The sequence below is a fragment of the Mesoplodon bidens genome, assembly GCF_964165515.1.
Source record: "Mesoplodon bidens genome assembly, chromosome: 6".
Taxonomy (NCBI): Eukaryota; Metazoa; Chordata; class Mammalia; order Artiodactyla; family Ziphiidae; genus Mesoplodon; species Mesoplodon bidens.
The window spans coordinates 60,238,816-60,255,626 of NC_138162.1; the positions used below are offsets into that span (position 1 = coordinate 60,238,816).

The 16,811-nt window shown below is 47.5% G+C and overlaps 1 protein-coding gene across 1 annotated transcript in view; it reads left to right on the plus strand.

Moving 5' to 3' along the window:
• The window catches only part of SAXO1 (stabilizer of axonemal microtubules 1), a gene marked incomplete at its 3' end in the record, with an annotated part of 98,570 nt that extends 96,736 nt beyond the window's left edge, over positions 1–1,834 (plus strand). Inside the window, exon 4 of the mRNA XM_081237915.1 lies at positions 831–1,834. Within this exon, the coding sequence (XP_081094041.1) occupies positions 831–1,834 (1,004 nt within the window). The remainder of the gene's footprint in view (positions 1–830) is intronic.
• Positions 1,835–16,811: the final 14,977 nt, after the last annotated feature.

Consider the following 16,811-nt stretch of genomic DNA (forward strand, 5'->3'; position numbering starts at 1 on the left):
TTGTGTTAATTTCTGCTGTACAGCAAGGTGACTCAGTATAACTAGATTTTGATTATAGATAGTTGCACAACTCTGTAGAAGTTATTGAATTGTATATGAAGAATGGTACATTTTATGTTACACAAATTATACCTCAATAAAGCTGTTTAAAGAAAGTGTGCCTGTGGATTCCACTGGTGTTGGCTATATACCTCAAAGACTCCTGGGGAAGCTGCTTTTGTTTTCTTTGTAAAGTTGTAGGCAAGAGAATTCCCTGTGGATTCAGAGTTGGCTAGCCAACACAGTGCCCTTATTCCCTTGGAGTGCCATGTTTGATTTGTGTGGATTATAGAGACTTAATGGCTGTCACTCCACAGATGACCAGGGAGGCCTGGTAGGTCTGGCTGGTGGCCCAGCAGTGGTGGGTTGTGAATCCCCTGTCTCACTGCCCTGCATGCACCTTCCCAGTCACTCTTTGCTGATTCACAGAGGCCACCTTCCCCTTAGAGGAGTGGAACTGTTCTTGGATCAGGGTAAACCAGCGGTTGGACTTCTCTGTTGGAATCGATTCCCTGGATCCTCCCATGGCTGTGGACCCTCTAAAATCCTTGCATGCAGCATTGTGGGTATGATGAGACTCCTATAAATTTGTCTCTTCCACACAGTAGCCCTCAAATACCACAAAGTTGGAACACCAAGCCCTTGGTTGAGGTGGTAGCAGGGATCTACTCTGTTCTTTGTCTCAGGGAACATCTCACTGGAGATTAGCTTGTGGCTTTGGGGCTTCTTGGAATACATGCAGGTTGAGTGACTGGATTTATGAGTGATTACCACTTCTGCCTTATTTTCAGCTGATTATTTACCCTGGAACCAACCAAAACGAGAACTGCTTCGTCTGCCACACAACTACCAGCCAGCGTCAACCAAGTTTGATAGCCGAACCACACACCAGGATGACTACTCCATGAAGGGCCTGGTGAACACCATGAGCTGTAAGCCTCCGGCCGTACTCAAGCTCTGTAACATCCCCCTGGAGGATATGACAAACTACAAGATGAGCTACGTGGCCCACCCCATGGAGAAACGCTATGTGTATGAGCCGGAGAAGTTCAGACCCTGTGAAATCCCCTTTGAAAGCCTTACCACTCACAACGAGTCATACCGGGGCCTGATGGGGGAGCCAGCCAAGAGCTTGAAACCTCCAGCCAGGCCTAGTGTGCTAGACACGCCGTTCTGTAACACCACTGAATTTCGAGATAAGTACCAAGCTTGGCCAACGCCCCAGATGTTCTCCAAAGCTCCCGCCACCTATGTCGCTCCTGAAAAAAAGATGGACCTTCTGACGACAGTGCAGGCCCACTACACGTACCCTAAGGGTGCCCCAGCTCAGTCCTACCGACCGGTGCTCTCGGTCAAGAAGGGTGGCCGCTTTGAAAGCTCCACCACGACCAAAGAGGACTATAAGCAGTGGGCCAGCATGCGGACCAAGCCAGTCAAGCCTATCCCCCAGCTGAACCTTCCCACCGAGCCCTTGGACTGCCTGACCACCACAAGAGCCCACTATGTGCCCTACCCTCCCATCACTACCAAAAGCTGTAAGCCCCCCTGGTCTCGCCCGCGAGGAAATATCCCTGTGGAGGGCCAGACCACATATACCATCAGCTTTACTCCTAAGGAAATGAGCAGGTGCCTGGCTTCATACCCGGAGCCTCCCGGCTACATCTTTGAGGAAACAGATGCTTTGGGGCACAGAATATACAGGCCAGTTTCCCAGACAGGCTCTCAGCGGAGCAGCCGTCTTTGTGTAGGTGATTCAGAAAATCCTAACCAGCAGGAGTTGACAGTGTCATCTTGATTTTTAAAGATTGTAATGTAGGAATTGCACACTACTTTTAAGAGCAGATGATCGAGTTATTCGTTGGACAAAAACAACAACAAAAAAGAATTCCCCAAAGTGAAAAAAAAGAAATCTTCACCATCGTTTCCAGCACACTTGAATAAAATGAGAATCACTTGACTCAAGGAAAATGACATTTAATCACTGGCTAATTAGTCCCCTTAACCCTCCTTCTGCCGTCTTCCCCTCTTGGGTCCTTTACCTTGTGCTCATGGAATCAAAGCTGGTCTCTGAGGGTTTTTTCCCATCCAGATGTATTTTATTAATTTAATCATTGTATTAATTGACATGATTAACCCTTGCCAAGTATGAAGTGCCAAAGAATATAAACTTTACTTTGGGGGGATTGAATCTGCAGGTCTGTGTGTTCACCCCACATGCTGTCTACACAGAGAGCAGGCTGTATTCTTTGCGACCTTCGGGGAGATTTCAGCCTAACTCTCTCATTGCCTCCGCATCCTGGTGGGAGTGCCTTGGGCCTGATCTGGAGTCTTGTTTTGGGTTCTCTCTGCCCAGGGCTGCTGCACAGGGCATCTTTCTACCTCTTCACATCATGGCATATGAGCATGAGCAGTGTTGTCTGAATGGGTGTGGGTCTGGTCATGGGAGTTGGAGGGGTAGAAAGAGGTTCTATGGCAGTCCCAGGAAAGCATGGACCTGCCAGACCTCTCTCACTCCCAAACCAGTGCAGACTCTGAGTCCAGGGAGAGGAGGGGGAAAAAGGGACCCTCGGCAACCAGGCAGTTGGCAGCTGGCCCTTGAGCTGTGAGCTCTTCTAAATGCTCAGAACCTGGAAAAAATGGCCTCAGCTTGGGCTGGTTCCTGGACCTGCTTGTCCTAAAATGACAGCTGTGATCAGAACTCTCACAAGGCTTGACACAGTGGTGAGCTGGATCCTGTCCTGGAGAAAGGGCTGGAGGTTCCTCTTTGGGGCCTAAGGTTTGATCCTAAGGCTAAGTAGTTTGGAGATTTTTTTTTTTTAATTCAGAAGAGTCAAGGAAGGACTTTGTTCAAGAGGGCCCAGGCCAGGATCAGATGGATTCAAGGTCTGGGTGAGCCTCATACAGAGGGATGAAGATTGACACCTGGGATACCCGTCTCTCTTTTGAGTCTGTGGAACCCTAAAATATACTCCATGGTCTCAGGGAACTGGAGAACAATGTGGAGGGGAGAGGGGAAATTCCAGCTCAGTGCCTGTTCATGGGCAAGAAACCTATGTCTCTTATCCAAGTCTGTCTGTCCATGGCTCTCACCTACCTGGCCCAGACATTCAGGTCCCCACCCTTTTCTCCTCACGAGGTTTGCTTCACTGGGTTGAGATCTATATTATTTAATCCTCTTAGTTATATCAGGTCTGGATGCCTGCCCTTATGCAGTAAAGAAGCTCAGAGAGATTATGCAGCTTGCTGAAAGCCACAGAACTTGGAGCACCAAGGCCAGGATTGGAACCCAGGTCTTCTGTTTCAAGATCCAGGGCTCTTCACCCAACACCAGGCACCCCCCATCTGCGGTGGCTCAGATCGCATGGCTCCACAAACCACATCAAACCGCACTGTCTCTGTTTGAACTCCTTTCTGGAGTCCATTAAGCTAAAGGAGACCACTTAGGAGGGTAAGTTTTATTATTTTTGTTTCATTTTCACAAATCCAATATTGGCACTTGATTTGAAAAACCAAATGGTGCTAAAATGCTTATAAAAATGTAGCAATCTCTTAAGTAGCTGCCCCTTGGCCTCTACTATGACTTCCCCAGAGAACAATTGTAAATTATTGGATCTGTTTCTGCTAATATTTTCCTTCAAATTCCTAAATAATATACATATACAGCTGTCTGTTGAATCATCAATTTTATTTTTTTAATTAAAAAAAAGTTTAAAAAATACTTTCTCACTATTTTTATTTATTTATTTTGGCTGCATTGGGTCTTCATGGCTGCATGCGGGCTTTCTCTAGTTGTGGTGAGTGGGCTTCTCATTGGGTGGCGTCTCTTTTTGCAGAGCACGGGGTCTAGGGCGCAGGCTTCAGTAGTTGTGGCTCATGGGCTCAGTAGTTGTGGCTCACGGGCTCTAGAGCACAGGCTTAGTAGTTGTGGTGCACGGGCTTAGTTGCTCTGCGGCACGTGGGATCTTCCCAGACCAGGGATCGAACCCATGTCTCCTTCATTGGCAGGTGGATTCTTAACCCCTGCACCATGAGGGAAGTCCCTGACTCATCCATTTTAGACATTGTCTGTTTTGGTAGATTAGGGATATTAATTCTTTTATATCCCTTCCTTCTCTCCCCTGTCTTCTTAGTATAGTTATATGATAGTGTGTGGTTATATCAAAACTAATAAGCTTTTCTAATGTGTCTGATGAGTAGGAAGGGAAGAAGCTGAAGAAGGATGTGCAGACCTGGCTGATGCAGGAGCACTGAGTCCCCTCGGGGTGAGAAATTTCCTCTGAGCCCTTCCTTTGGGACATTTGGGGTCACCTCCACGGTGACCCCAGGCTAGATGAGCCAGCCAGGGCATCCCTGCCTTGCCTGTCTCTTTAGGACTTAAGGAGTTGGCTCTCCCTCTACTACCTATCCTCCTCCTTATGAAAGTGGTTAATACAAGTAAAAAAAATTCATAAAACACATAAAGAAGGACACAAGTGGCTATTAGGGGTACTAGTGGAACACCATGACTAAGAGTGTGCAAGGCGTGTCCAGCAGACCTGGGCTTGCATCTTGGCCCTTGTCACCCACTAGCTATGGGACCTTGGTCAGATTCTTTAAAATGTGGATAATAGCAATACTGGTCTCATGGTTTTGTGGTTTGGATTGAATGATTGAGTATGTATCAGTCACTTAGGCCTGGCTCACCTTTAATTTATTAAACATAGGTGAGGAGGAGGACGGTGGTGGTGATGGCTGAATTCCGCCTGGCTGAATTTACCTGTGATTTTATTGGTCATTGTTCACAAGTGTGCAGGTAAGGATAACTGCTCATGTTTTAAACTTTGTATATTTTATAAAGTTAAAGTACCTCCTTTTTTTTCATATAGTTAAGTTTACTTTTTAGTTGTTCAGAGGCAGGGTTGCTAACTGTGCTCCCTGGAAATGTCGTTTTAGGAAGTTACTTGGGCCACGAGAAGGGAAAGAGGAAGGTGAGCTGAGCAGATGGGGCCTTGATTCCCCTCCCCTGCTTTGCCATGGCAGCTTCTTGTAATCAGTTCTGTGTATTGGGCCTTCCATATAAGAGTTTGTGGGAGCAAGATTCTTTAGCAGCTGTGAAAACACATGCACATGCGTGCACACACTGCTCTAATACCCCATAGCATCCTATTCAACAAACTCCAATGATGGAAGACTTCAAACACGTTGCCTTCTCTTGAAATACACATTTATAATTTATTTCATGTATTTTTCATTTGTGGGAATGATGTGGGAGCTTAATCACCCTCCAAAGCACAGGGTTTTCAAGGCTTTCACCATGTTATAAAAGAAAAATTTTTAGAGACCAGAAATCAAACACGAAGAAAAGTTATGGCCAAGCAGGGAACCTGCTCCAGTGCAGAATCCAGTATGCTCTGAGGATGAGGCTCTGGAGAAGAAAACAGGTGGAGCTTTTAAAGCTCAAAGATGGCAAACTCTATCCTGCTTAAGGAAGGCGGGGCCTCAGGGTGAGGCTGATTGGCTGGAGATAGTGGGACTAGTTGGTGTGGATACCCTGGGTGGGGTGGATGTGGTCTGCTGGTTTAGCATATGGTGCCCAGGGGCATCTGCTGGGATGTCCCACTCCTGACGATGGTGTCTTCTTGCCTGTGCTTTGTACGGGGCAGCCCTGTGTCAGCAGGCTAGGTGACCAGGGAATCCCTTATCCCCTGGTTCACCTTACAGTGGGGCCACCTGTGTGGATAAAGACCCTGGCACATCACTTGTATTTTTTGAAGATCAGGAACCGTCTTTCGACTTGACCTCCCAATTATGATATAAATACAGCATCAGGAATAGCTTGAAGGATCTCCGTTTTACTGCTTGCTGCATTTTCACAGGGGTCAAAGTCTTTGAAGATAGGCCCCCCTGTTTTGGGTTGGCTTTGAGATCTTATGCCAGGCAGTGTCTAGAGGCTGGGGAAGGTGGGGCCCATTGTCAGTGATTCTTTCAACAATCCCCATTTTTAGCACCGTTTGTCTCTCTGCTTTCTATGGTACCTGCTGTTTCAAATCCTGAGCCCCTACTGGGTTCTGCCTGGCAGACCCGCTCCCTATCAGCCCCAGCGTGCCTGCGGCATTTTTATTCTGGGCTTTGCTCTATGCTCATTCTGCCATCTACCTCCCATCTTCTTCCATTTTCTTGAAAACCCTTGTTCACTGCTGACCCTCCTCCCATCTTCTTCCCTGTGGTATTTCATAATTTCATTACTGCTTTATTACAGTTGAATGGTATGTGTGAGGTAGCGGGAAGGCACTTGCCTGGGCAGAGGGCCCGTTGAAGGTGTTGCCGCACTAATGGACTTCTGTGGGGTCTTCTCTGCTGGAAAGCACACCTGGAGGGTGACTTTTACCGCTGATGGGACTGCCAGGCAAACCTGGGCAGTCCGTGTAGAATAAGTGCCAGGCCAACCAGTGTATGCAGTGATGGGAGCCCTGGATCTTGGGCCACTACCCTCTGAGCCCCAGGCCATTCCCCAAGGCTGTGCAGACGGCATCAGACAGTGCTCTCCCACTCCGTCCTCGGCCCCAGTCACCCTCCTTCCTACCCCTTTCAGACATCACCAGCGATTTCATGGAGGAGGGTCTGGGGGCTCAGAGAGAGCCCTCCACTAAGCGGAAATCACAGCCCAGTTCTGACACCGGGAGCAGCTGTCCCGGCCAGGGCCTTGCTGGGGGTGGCGGGGGAGCAAGCACTCCCTGCTCTGTGTCCAGATGCCTTTTCGTTATAGTCACATGGCCCTGAAAGCGTTTGCAGTAATGTACACGGTTAGAGTAGCTGTCCTCCCCACCCCCTCCATGCTTCTGCCTCTAATGCGGGAGTGAAGCAAACGGCTCCAAGGCAATGGGATCGGCACAACAGAACCTTCCCAGAGGGGTGCACCTTTTTGGGATCTGGTCATTTAGGGCATGAAGATGAGCTGAGCAATCCGTTTCCTCCAGAAGTGCTCTTCAGCTGTGCGGTTGTCAAGAGGAAGTGGGCAGGGCGGGTGAGGGGTGTGTACCAGTCCTAATTGCGGCTTACATGGCCCCCTGGCTCCTGAGGTCTGCCCAGCCATCACCCAGGCCCGCATCTGGTCCTCAGGCCTTGAAGTGAAGTGGAGGACAGGGGCCCTTCTGAGCATAAACACCAGGGATGGGGACAGACAGGGGTGTTTACTTTGGCCGGGCAGGCTCAGAGTTTCCACATGGCTGGCTGAGCAGGTGCTTGGTTCCTCCCCACATTGGGGGTGCACTGGGGGAGCCTTTCAGAACATGTGCTCTGGATTCTGGAAAAGGCATCAGGGCAATGCTAAGCTGGGCTCCTCTTTAAGCTATATCTCTGGGTCACAGGGTTGGATGCCGACATGAGACGTACTGATGGCTTTTCCTTGTCAAGCCTCGAAGTGTGGCAGCAAACCCAGCTTGATGCTAACTGAAAGGATTCAGGAACTTTCCTTTCCTGTGGTTGAATCTAAAACACTGATTTTCTTGGGCTTTTAATGCCCAAGACCAGCCAGCCCGCCTGCACGCCTGCGACCTGCCTATCTCATCAGGACCAAGGCTGTTCTTTCAACGACAAGGGGGAAGCTTGGTTTCTTCCCTGGTGTCCCCAGTACCCCATCCATTTCATGTTATAGGACCATAAAACAGGGGAGCCCACAAATACTCCTTAAACAGGCAAGCAGCTACTTGAGAGTTATAGACAGACAAAATATGTGAAAAATGACTGATATTTGACATCTATGCCAGTGAATGACTTATAAACTAAGAAATGGAATTTTTTTGGACTATAGGCTCTCCTGGGCATAAAAAAAAAACAACAAAACTTTTTCATTTTGAAGTTTCTAAGCAGGGCGCAATGCTTACTATTGACTTGGAGGGGCTCTTTTCTTGGCTGAGCATTGTAACATCTCTTACATTTGGAGGTCAGTTATTTGGAAACTTCAGCTGTCCAAAACTGAGGCAAGAACCTGGAAATAAGCAGCTTTTAAGCTGCCAAAGTCATTGACATGCAATTCATGTATGGAAACTCAGGTACTTTATGCAGCGCTAACTCTCAGCATGTTGGCCCCTGTCCTCCACTTTTTTTTTTTTTTTACACACAAAGTTCCCAAAGAGCTTCTCCTACCTGGTTTACTAGCCCAGAGAAGAGTCAGAGACTCTGCTGCTAGAAGTAGACACATTTAGAACAGAAAGCAGTGACAGCTAATAGCTTGGCAGTGGGACTAGAGGCCAAAAAAACCCCAAAACACCCAATTAGAAAATGCAGAACTCAAAAGTATGGCAGCTCATGAATTATCCCAATATAACACACACACACACACACGTATGTGCATACATATTAAGTCTGGAAAATATACCATAGTTTGTGCTTATGACCCCAATTTAGTAAAAAGAATAAAAAATCATACACATTTTTAAAGTCTGGACAAATGCATCAGTAGTGTTGGATAAATGAATTCCCGTTTATCTCATTTATCCAGAATAATAAGGGAATGGGGATTTGGAGTATTTTAACTTGAGGTTAACCTACAGGTAATATGTATCAGCCAAAGGTCTTTTCTTTGGACTACCAGCCCTGTGATATGGTTATCAAAAATGTTCATTGGACATATAAGTTTGGGAAAGGCTGCATATTAGAGCCTCCTGTTGGAGATGCATGATGCGTATTAATCCTTTGAAAGCTCTGTGAAACACTATAGTAAAGGCACCTTGTTTAACTTTGTATAACCCAGGCTGTGACTCAGCATTCTTTTATTTATTTATTTATTTATTTTTATTTTATTTATTTATTTTTGGCTGCGTTTGGTCTTCGCTGCTGCGTGTGGGCTTTCTCTAGTTGCGGCGAGTGGGGGCCACCCTTCGTTGCGGTGAGCGGGCTTCCCACTGCGGTGGCTTCTCTTGCTGCGGAGCACGGGCCCTAGGCACGAGGACTCAGTAGTTGTGGCACGTGGGCTCAGTCTTTGTGTCTCGCTGGCTCTAGAGCACAGGCTCAGTAGTTGTGGCGCACGGGCCCAGTTGCTCCGTGGCATGTGGGATCCTCCCGGACCAGGGCTTGAACCCGTGTCCCTTGCACTGGCAGGCGGATTCCCAACCGCTGCGCCACCAGGGAAGTCCCGACTCAGCATTCTTGTAAGTGCTCAAATTACAAGTGCTCAAATCAAAAAGGGAATTTGTTGGTTCAGGCAGTTGAACAGCCTAGGGCTTTATCTGTGGGCTTTAGGCACAGCTGGATCCAGGGGCTTGAATGCTGTGATGGGGGCTTGGTCTTCGTTTTTTGGCTTTCTTTTCTTCTTCATTGCCCTCTTAGGCAGGCTCTTCCCATGTGGTAGTTTCCAGCAATTCTAACCTTACAGTATCCTTTTAGCTAAAGGGCTTCTTTCCAGTGGTTCCAGTAAAAATCCCTGAATTGAGTCTGTCTTGCCTGACTGTGTCTCATGCTGGTCCCTGAACTGATGGCCATGGCCAGGGAGATGGAAAATACTCATTGTCCAGGCCAGAATCGGGGTCCACCCCTGGACTGAGCAGTGTGTGTGTGTGGGGTCAATCCCATGTGAACTACACGAACTGTAGGAGGGCTGGGAGTGAGGGGGATGCCCCAAAGAAAACTGGGATATGGTTTCCAGGGAAGGGAGGGATAAATGCCGAGCAGGCAGAAGCAGTAGTTTCCAGCTCCAACAATAGAGTCCTTTTATTGTGCAAAACCTATTGGAACACACATGGAGAAATACTGCCAAGAGCTCATCATAGATTTTTTGTTTTTAAACATCTTTATTGGAGTATAATTGCTTTGCAATGGTGTGTTAGTTTCTGCTTTATAACAAAGTGATTCAGCTATACGTATATCCCCATATCTCCTTCCTCTTGCATCTCCCTCTCTTCATACATTTTTCTCAAAGAAGTTTAGAATGCAATAAAACACGTATGCATGCAAACATGCAATAAAACACATGCAATAAAACATGTACGCAATAAAACACGTACGCATGCAAAGAAAGAAAGGTTGGACCTTTCTTTGATGATGCAGAAACACAGTGGGTCCTGCCATGCCTCAGGGTCCTGCTCACCATCCGTTGAGACTGTTTGGCTTCTTGATAAATGGGAAGTTATGGCACAGCCGGAGTGCAGGGCACAGGGTGCCTGAGAAAGTTCATGCACGGGAGAGTGGACACAAGTGCGTATCTCCTGTGTCGTACTCTATCGAGTTCCCACAGCACCAGCACATACCACCTCACTTTATACATACACAAACCTCTCTGTGTTTGTTATTCTCCTGTCCAGGTGGGGAGTTGAGGCTCAGAGAGGTTAAGCAACTTGGTGAATTACTCACAGGCTTGCTCAGGGCATTGGATGAAAAGATGTATGTAAAACAAACCTTGTGAACAGTGAAGACATTTTTGAATGATGCCATGGATTTGGGGGAAGGGGAGCACTACTAGAGAGAGGCAGGAGGCTCTTGAAGTTGAGAGAAAAGAATGGAATTTGGAAAGCTTTTCAAAGGCTCTGTGGTTTGCAGGTGTGTGGCTTCAGAAATAATAAGGTTGAAAGAACTTTGGGAATGGTAATTGTATGTGTGAGTGATTCGCCACTGTACCTAGTACGGAGTTAGCATTCAGACCTAGTCACTAATTGCTTCTGGACACACACACACACACACACACACACAGAGATACAAAAATGTTGATTAAGTTGCAATAGGGCTTCTTTCCATGATACTTACTTACAAGTGTAATATATAATGAGGAATGATTACATTTAGAGATGAAGGTTATTTGCAGAGATTTTTACATTTTAAGCTTTTGCTCTAAAATAGTTAATCACTTTAGAAAAAGATCCCTTGGGATTTTCCAAGGAAAAAGTTATTTTCATCTTGTGATTTGGTAACATACAGTCACTTCTGCTGTGTATGTTTTATTATAAGCTCTCAAAGGGAGGCTGTGTCCCTGAGATCTGAAGATTGCTGTATCTCTTACCTCTGCTTGCCCGGCTGCCCCAGGGGTCGGTCTGACTTGAGGCTATCACAGTGTCTGTGCAGCCCTTTTCCCAGACTCCTGGGTCAGGCATAGTTCTCGCCATGCCCTTGCCCTGTGGGCACCTCCAGGGGACCCATCCAGATGGCCCTTAGGTGTTCTCCAGCGTCTCCATGGGCTTTCGTTTCCTCTACTCCATCCAATGAATTCCCTGTCTGATGGGTGGTTTCTCAGAAATCTTCCTTTCTCCCTCCACACATCCCATCATATGTGCCTCCGGCCCCTAGATGTGCCTCCCTGCCCCCCACAGTCCCACAGCTGCTGTCTCAGCTCCGTCACCAGGAGGGACAGCACGCCCCGTCTGTCATAGCGCTGACCACCCTCCCTTGTCCCCCTCCCAGCCACCTGTACACACATACATACATAGATTGGTTCATTCCTTCAGAAAGTATTTATTAGGTGCTTCGGGCTATATCAGTAAACAGAGCAGATGCAGATCCTACCCTTCGTGGGGCTTACAGTCTAGTGGGGGAGACAGACGCTCAGTAATAAATAGGTGTACTGTGCAATTCACTAATATATGACTGTATCTAATAGTGTGGGATATATAATAGAAATGCAGTAATACGCACATGATAAATAAAAAGCATCCTGTGTATTGTAAGTTAGAAGGTGATAAGAGCCATGGGAAAAGGAAAAGGTGATCAGGATTAAAGAGGGCCCGGGAGTTCTGGGAGGTGCAGGGTGTCTTGAAGGGAACAGTCGGGGTGGACCTCACTGAGAAGGGGGGACTTGAGAGTCTCAAAGGGAGAGGTGAGGATGTCAGGGAGCAGCTAGCGCAAAGGCCCCGAGGTGGGCACAGTTTGGTCTAGGGGTGTCCAGGGAGCAGTCAGGAGGCCAGTGAGGGCTGTAGAGACCATTGCCAGGAATTTGGCTTTTACTCTAAGGGGAGCCAACTGAGAAGTGCCCAGATCAGGTTTCTATTACAACTGTCACTGTGGTCACCTGACGGCTGCTGTGAGGGGCGGCAGTGGGTAAGGGTAGAGAATCAGGGCTTGGTAGGAGGTTTATTACATAGAGAATGATGCAGGTCCACACCTGGCTGGTAGAAATGGGGGCAATGAGTAGACTACACTGTGTTGCTGATTGGAGGTGGAGTGAGATGAACAGGGAATCAGCATCACTCCAGAACCTTTGGGCTGAGTGCCTGGAAGGATGGAGTTGCCCCCCACTGGGGTCGAGGAGGGCTGGGCTAGGGCATCTGAATGCAGGACCGCCATTCAAGTGGGAAGCGAGGTGCAGTGAGGCCTTTGAAGGGGCTCTGCAGCCCGACAGGCCTGGCACTTCCACTTACCGCTGTGGTCCCAGTGTGGTCCCTGGTAAGGGGTGACTGGAATACCCTAGAATTTCCAGACATGTTTCCTCTTTCTGCCTCTTCTTTCTCCACTACAGCTTTTAGGGAGAAAGGGGTCTTTCCTGAAGTACAGAAGGAAAGATCTTCTGAGTTACCAGGCACCGGGATGGGTCAGGTAATTGTAATTGTGTTGGGTGCTTTGAGGGAGGGGGAGGGCAAGGAGTCACCTTGAAGGGTGGTGATGGCTTCCTTGAGATTGTAAGTATGGTGCTGAGGTGGCACTCCCCTCCCCTCTCCCCTTCCCTCCTCTGTCTCCTCTCCCCCCCCCCCCCACCTCTCCAGCCACAGTTATCCCGATCTTGTCCTTTAGGATCTCTTCGTCCTTCTATCATGTCATGCCGTATAGTCTTCCGTTGGTCATTGTCTTCTTTTTTTTTTTTTTTTTTTTTTTTTTTAAGCGGGGCTGTCACTGTTGTGGCCTCTCCCGCTGCGGAGCACGGGCTCCGGACGCGCAGGCCCAGCGGCCACGGCTCACGGGCCCAGCCGCTCCGCGGCATGTGGGATCCTCCCGGACCGGGGCACGAACCCGTGTCCCCTGCCCCGGCAGGCGGGCTCTCAACCACTGCGCCACCAGGGAAGCCCCCATTGTCTTCTTTATTCCCACCCATCATTATCTTTTCAGCAAAACAAAAGATCGTTTTGGGGGATCCACTCTATTTACAAGAGGAGATGTGGTAAGTAAATCTTACAGCCTCCATATTTGTCCCACCCTGGGTGCCAAGGAAACTCCCAAGGGATGAGTAGGTGGTGGTGGGTATGGCGGTCAGTGTTCCATGGCTCATGGGAAGGTGACAAGGGGAAGGAGGGTGGACCCTGGAGCCTTCAAGGAACTGAGGCCAGTCACCCAGAGAAAGCAGCCAGAGATGAGGCTGGGCTTTTGTGGGGTGCCTCAGGACACCTTAAGGAGTCTGTCCCTTATCCTGACACCAGTAGGAAGGTGGAGAAGGCTTTAAAACAGAGGACTGGTATAACCCATACCGTCTTTTGAGAATATTTCTTTGTGAATGAATTTAAGCCGTTTTGGCTGACCAACACTTTCCAGGTTATCTTGGTAAAATGGGAGCTCCATTAAGAGAGGCTGGAGTTCTGTGTTTCCACCTACACAGCCTCACTCCCTAAGATGGTGTGTTTCAGTGGAAACAATCTCAGACCAAATTCTGGCACAGGCATAAATGCTTGCAAACCGGCCCAGTGCTGCCACATAACCTGCTCTGTGAACTTGAATAAATCCTATCGTTCCAACCCTAGGCACTCTGACAGTTACTCCAAGGTGGATGTTCTTGTGGTAAGATCAGCCAGAAACTTCTCTGGTCAGATCAAGCAAGAGTTGGGTGTGGGGAGTGGGGATACACAGGACCAAGGAGAGCTCTGGACTTGGAGCTGTAGGCTGCTGGGTTTGCTGGATACTTAGATGGTCTGTACAAGGGCAGTGGTGCTTGTGTACCCTTTCCAATCCTGTAATATAGCTAATTTCACTGATGTGTAATTAATGAACTTTGTGTAATTAACAAACCCTCTGGTGCAGATTTAGGTAACGATATTTGAAATGCTTGCAATGGTCACTTTTGGAGGGTAGGTTTATGAATAGGTAATTAAATGTTAGCTAGCTGCCCCCTAGGGTGTAGGTTTTTTTTAAAAAATATTTATTTATTTATTTGGTTGTGCTGGTCTTAGTTGCTGCAGGTGGGCTCCTTAGTTGTAGCTCGCCGGCTCCTTAGTTGCAGCACATGGACTCCTGAGTTGTGGCTCTTGGGCTCCTTAGTTGTGGCACGTGGGCTTCTTAGTTGTGGCATGCATGTGGGATATAGTTCCCTGACCAGGGATCGAACACAGTCCCCCTGCATTGGGAGCATGGAGTCTTATACATTGCATCACCAGGGAAGTCCCAGGGTGTAGGTTTAAGTTAATTTTACACGTATGCATCAGGTTACGTTGATGTATTTGCAGGCAGCGTAACAAGAGCGCTAGCTGCTATATGGGAAGTGGATTGGAGGAGACTGGAGTCCAGTCGGGATACCTCTGCAAAAGCCCCAGTGAGAGCGGATTAGGAATAAAAGGAGCAATCCCTCGCTTGCTGACTGGAAAGAACCAAATGAGGAAGAAAACTGGGCTGGAGATTCCCCCAAACTTGGAGGAGTAGGGCACATTGGCGTTTGTGGTGGGATGTGTCTGCTTTCTTGGTTGGACTCTGAGCTCCTTGGGGGCTCAAAGCAGAGACTAGACTTTCACCCTGTGTCCTCAGGGTCCAGCCTGGGCCTGGCACAGAGTTGGTGCTTAGTTAGAGTTGGTCAAACTCTGAGGGAAAAGAAAGGTATGTGATGGGAAAAGAAATCAGGGAGAAGGAGATAAGATCAGAAGAGACAGAGGACTGCCTGGTGGGGGCGAGTAGAGTGAGGTCCAGTAGGACCAGATGAAGAGGTTGGTGGTTTTCCATCCCAGCTGGGCCCAAGTTGCAAAGGCTAGACCTTCACAAGTGCAAAAAGAGGGGAGGATCTAGGTCATGGGGGTTTGCTCCCAGGTGGTTACCTTGAGTGTCTCCACTCCAGTAGTGGGGAGGTGTGCAGGTGAAGAAATCCAGCTCAGGAGTGGCTGGTCCATGAATCTGGCACCTGCTCTGTGCCCTGGCACTGTGACTTGCTGAGCTCCAGCTGTGGCACAGAGAGCTACCTGGGTGACTGGCGAACAACTTCATCATCCTTCAGCTGACCTCAGCTACGTCATTTCCTGGCCCTTTCATTGTTACTTAAAAAATGGTGGTGGGGATTGGGGGAATAAAACGAAGCCCATGACACACTTCATCACCACACTCCCTTCCTTGACCATTAAACCGTTCCTAGAGTTGCTCACCTGGTAACTAAGTTGTTCACAGCTTGTCTACTATCCTTCATGGGATTTGTAATGAGGTCAACCCTGGTATCACAAAGACCTGGAGGAAGGCTGTTTATGGCATCTTGGAGAGGGAGGGAGCAGGTTTCCCCGGCATGGTTTCTGGTCTGGATGCTGACTGTGCAATCTCTCAGGTCCTCCTAAGCATTCTGCTTAAGCAAACATTATTTATGTTCGGCAGGAGAACCATTCCCCACTGTCTGCTTTCTCTTCACTCACATAAAACTGCACATTTAATGTCTGTTTACACATATATAAACTATATCTTTAGGAGCAGCCTGGGAAATCCTTGGTTGAAGTTGGATTTTGCCTTTGGAAAACAGAGGTGAGTGACATCTGTATATTGTGTTATCAGAAGCGTGACACATGTGGTTGATGGAGACCAGGTGCTTCACAGAATCCATCTGAGTGAAGCTGTAAACCTCTTGTTGACAGAGAAGGTGACAGCTCAGTTCTTATTAGCAGACGCTTCATTAACAATACCTGCCTTCCAAGTTTAGGGGTGGCAACAAACAGTTGAAAACCTTGGGGTGCTGTGAGTAAGAAGCTGAGATTTGGTTGAAGATAACAATCTCTGATCAGCTCACATACAGTTGACCTGTGAAAGCATCTCCAAGTGGACAGGATGGGTGGGTGGGGGAAGATAATAATTTTAGATTAATCTTAAAGGATTGGTAGAATTCATTGGGTATTCACTTCTTTACTATTCACTTCAAGGCTTGCATCAACACTGATATTTTCCTGATTGGCAGTCTATGACATGGGTAGATAACCTTCCCTGATTTAACTCACATTCAGTGCATTCTGAGTCTGAATCCTGAAGTCCTTAAATCACAGTTGGTTCATCAAACAAAATGCGGGACAGGGAGAGAAAAAACCAAGGGGATGTCACCTTATTTTGTTTCCTAATTTATTCTCCCATGGGTTAGCTTGCTAGACAGGTCAGCTTTCATTGGGTTATTTCCCAAAAGCTTCATCCTTCTCTCTACCCCACGATTCCGTTGCTCCTTGTGGATGAATTTGCCTATTTTGGGGAGCCCTGCGGATAGATTATTGAGATCTAACTTGTCTCATTTAAGCTGAGAACCATTAATAAAAATTGGGTTGTTTCCTTTAGGTTTATTTGCAGGATGAGGTGAGAGGATAATACCATGCTGTTTATGAGAAAGCCTACCACTTGGTAAGTGAGATATCCTTCATTTTACCTTTTACTTTACTAGTGTATTTGCTCATGAATGACTATTTCTCCATCTTCTTTTTTTTTTTAAAGTAAATCAAAGGAAATGCGATTTATGTGTACATTTGGGTATTTTGAATTGAGACTATGTTGTACTTTGGGATTATAAAATAATATCTGTCTTGGGAAGTATTTCTGGAAGTTTGGCAGTATTTTGGTGAATGTTTGAGTTTGCTACGTGGATGAATCTGTTTTCTTCCAAGATACAGAGCTTGGTTCACTAATACCTCTCTTGTTTACGCCACTGTCTGGTACTGAACTTTTAAGGA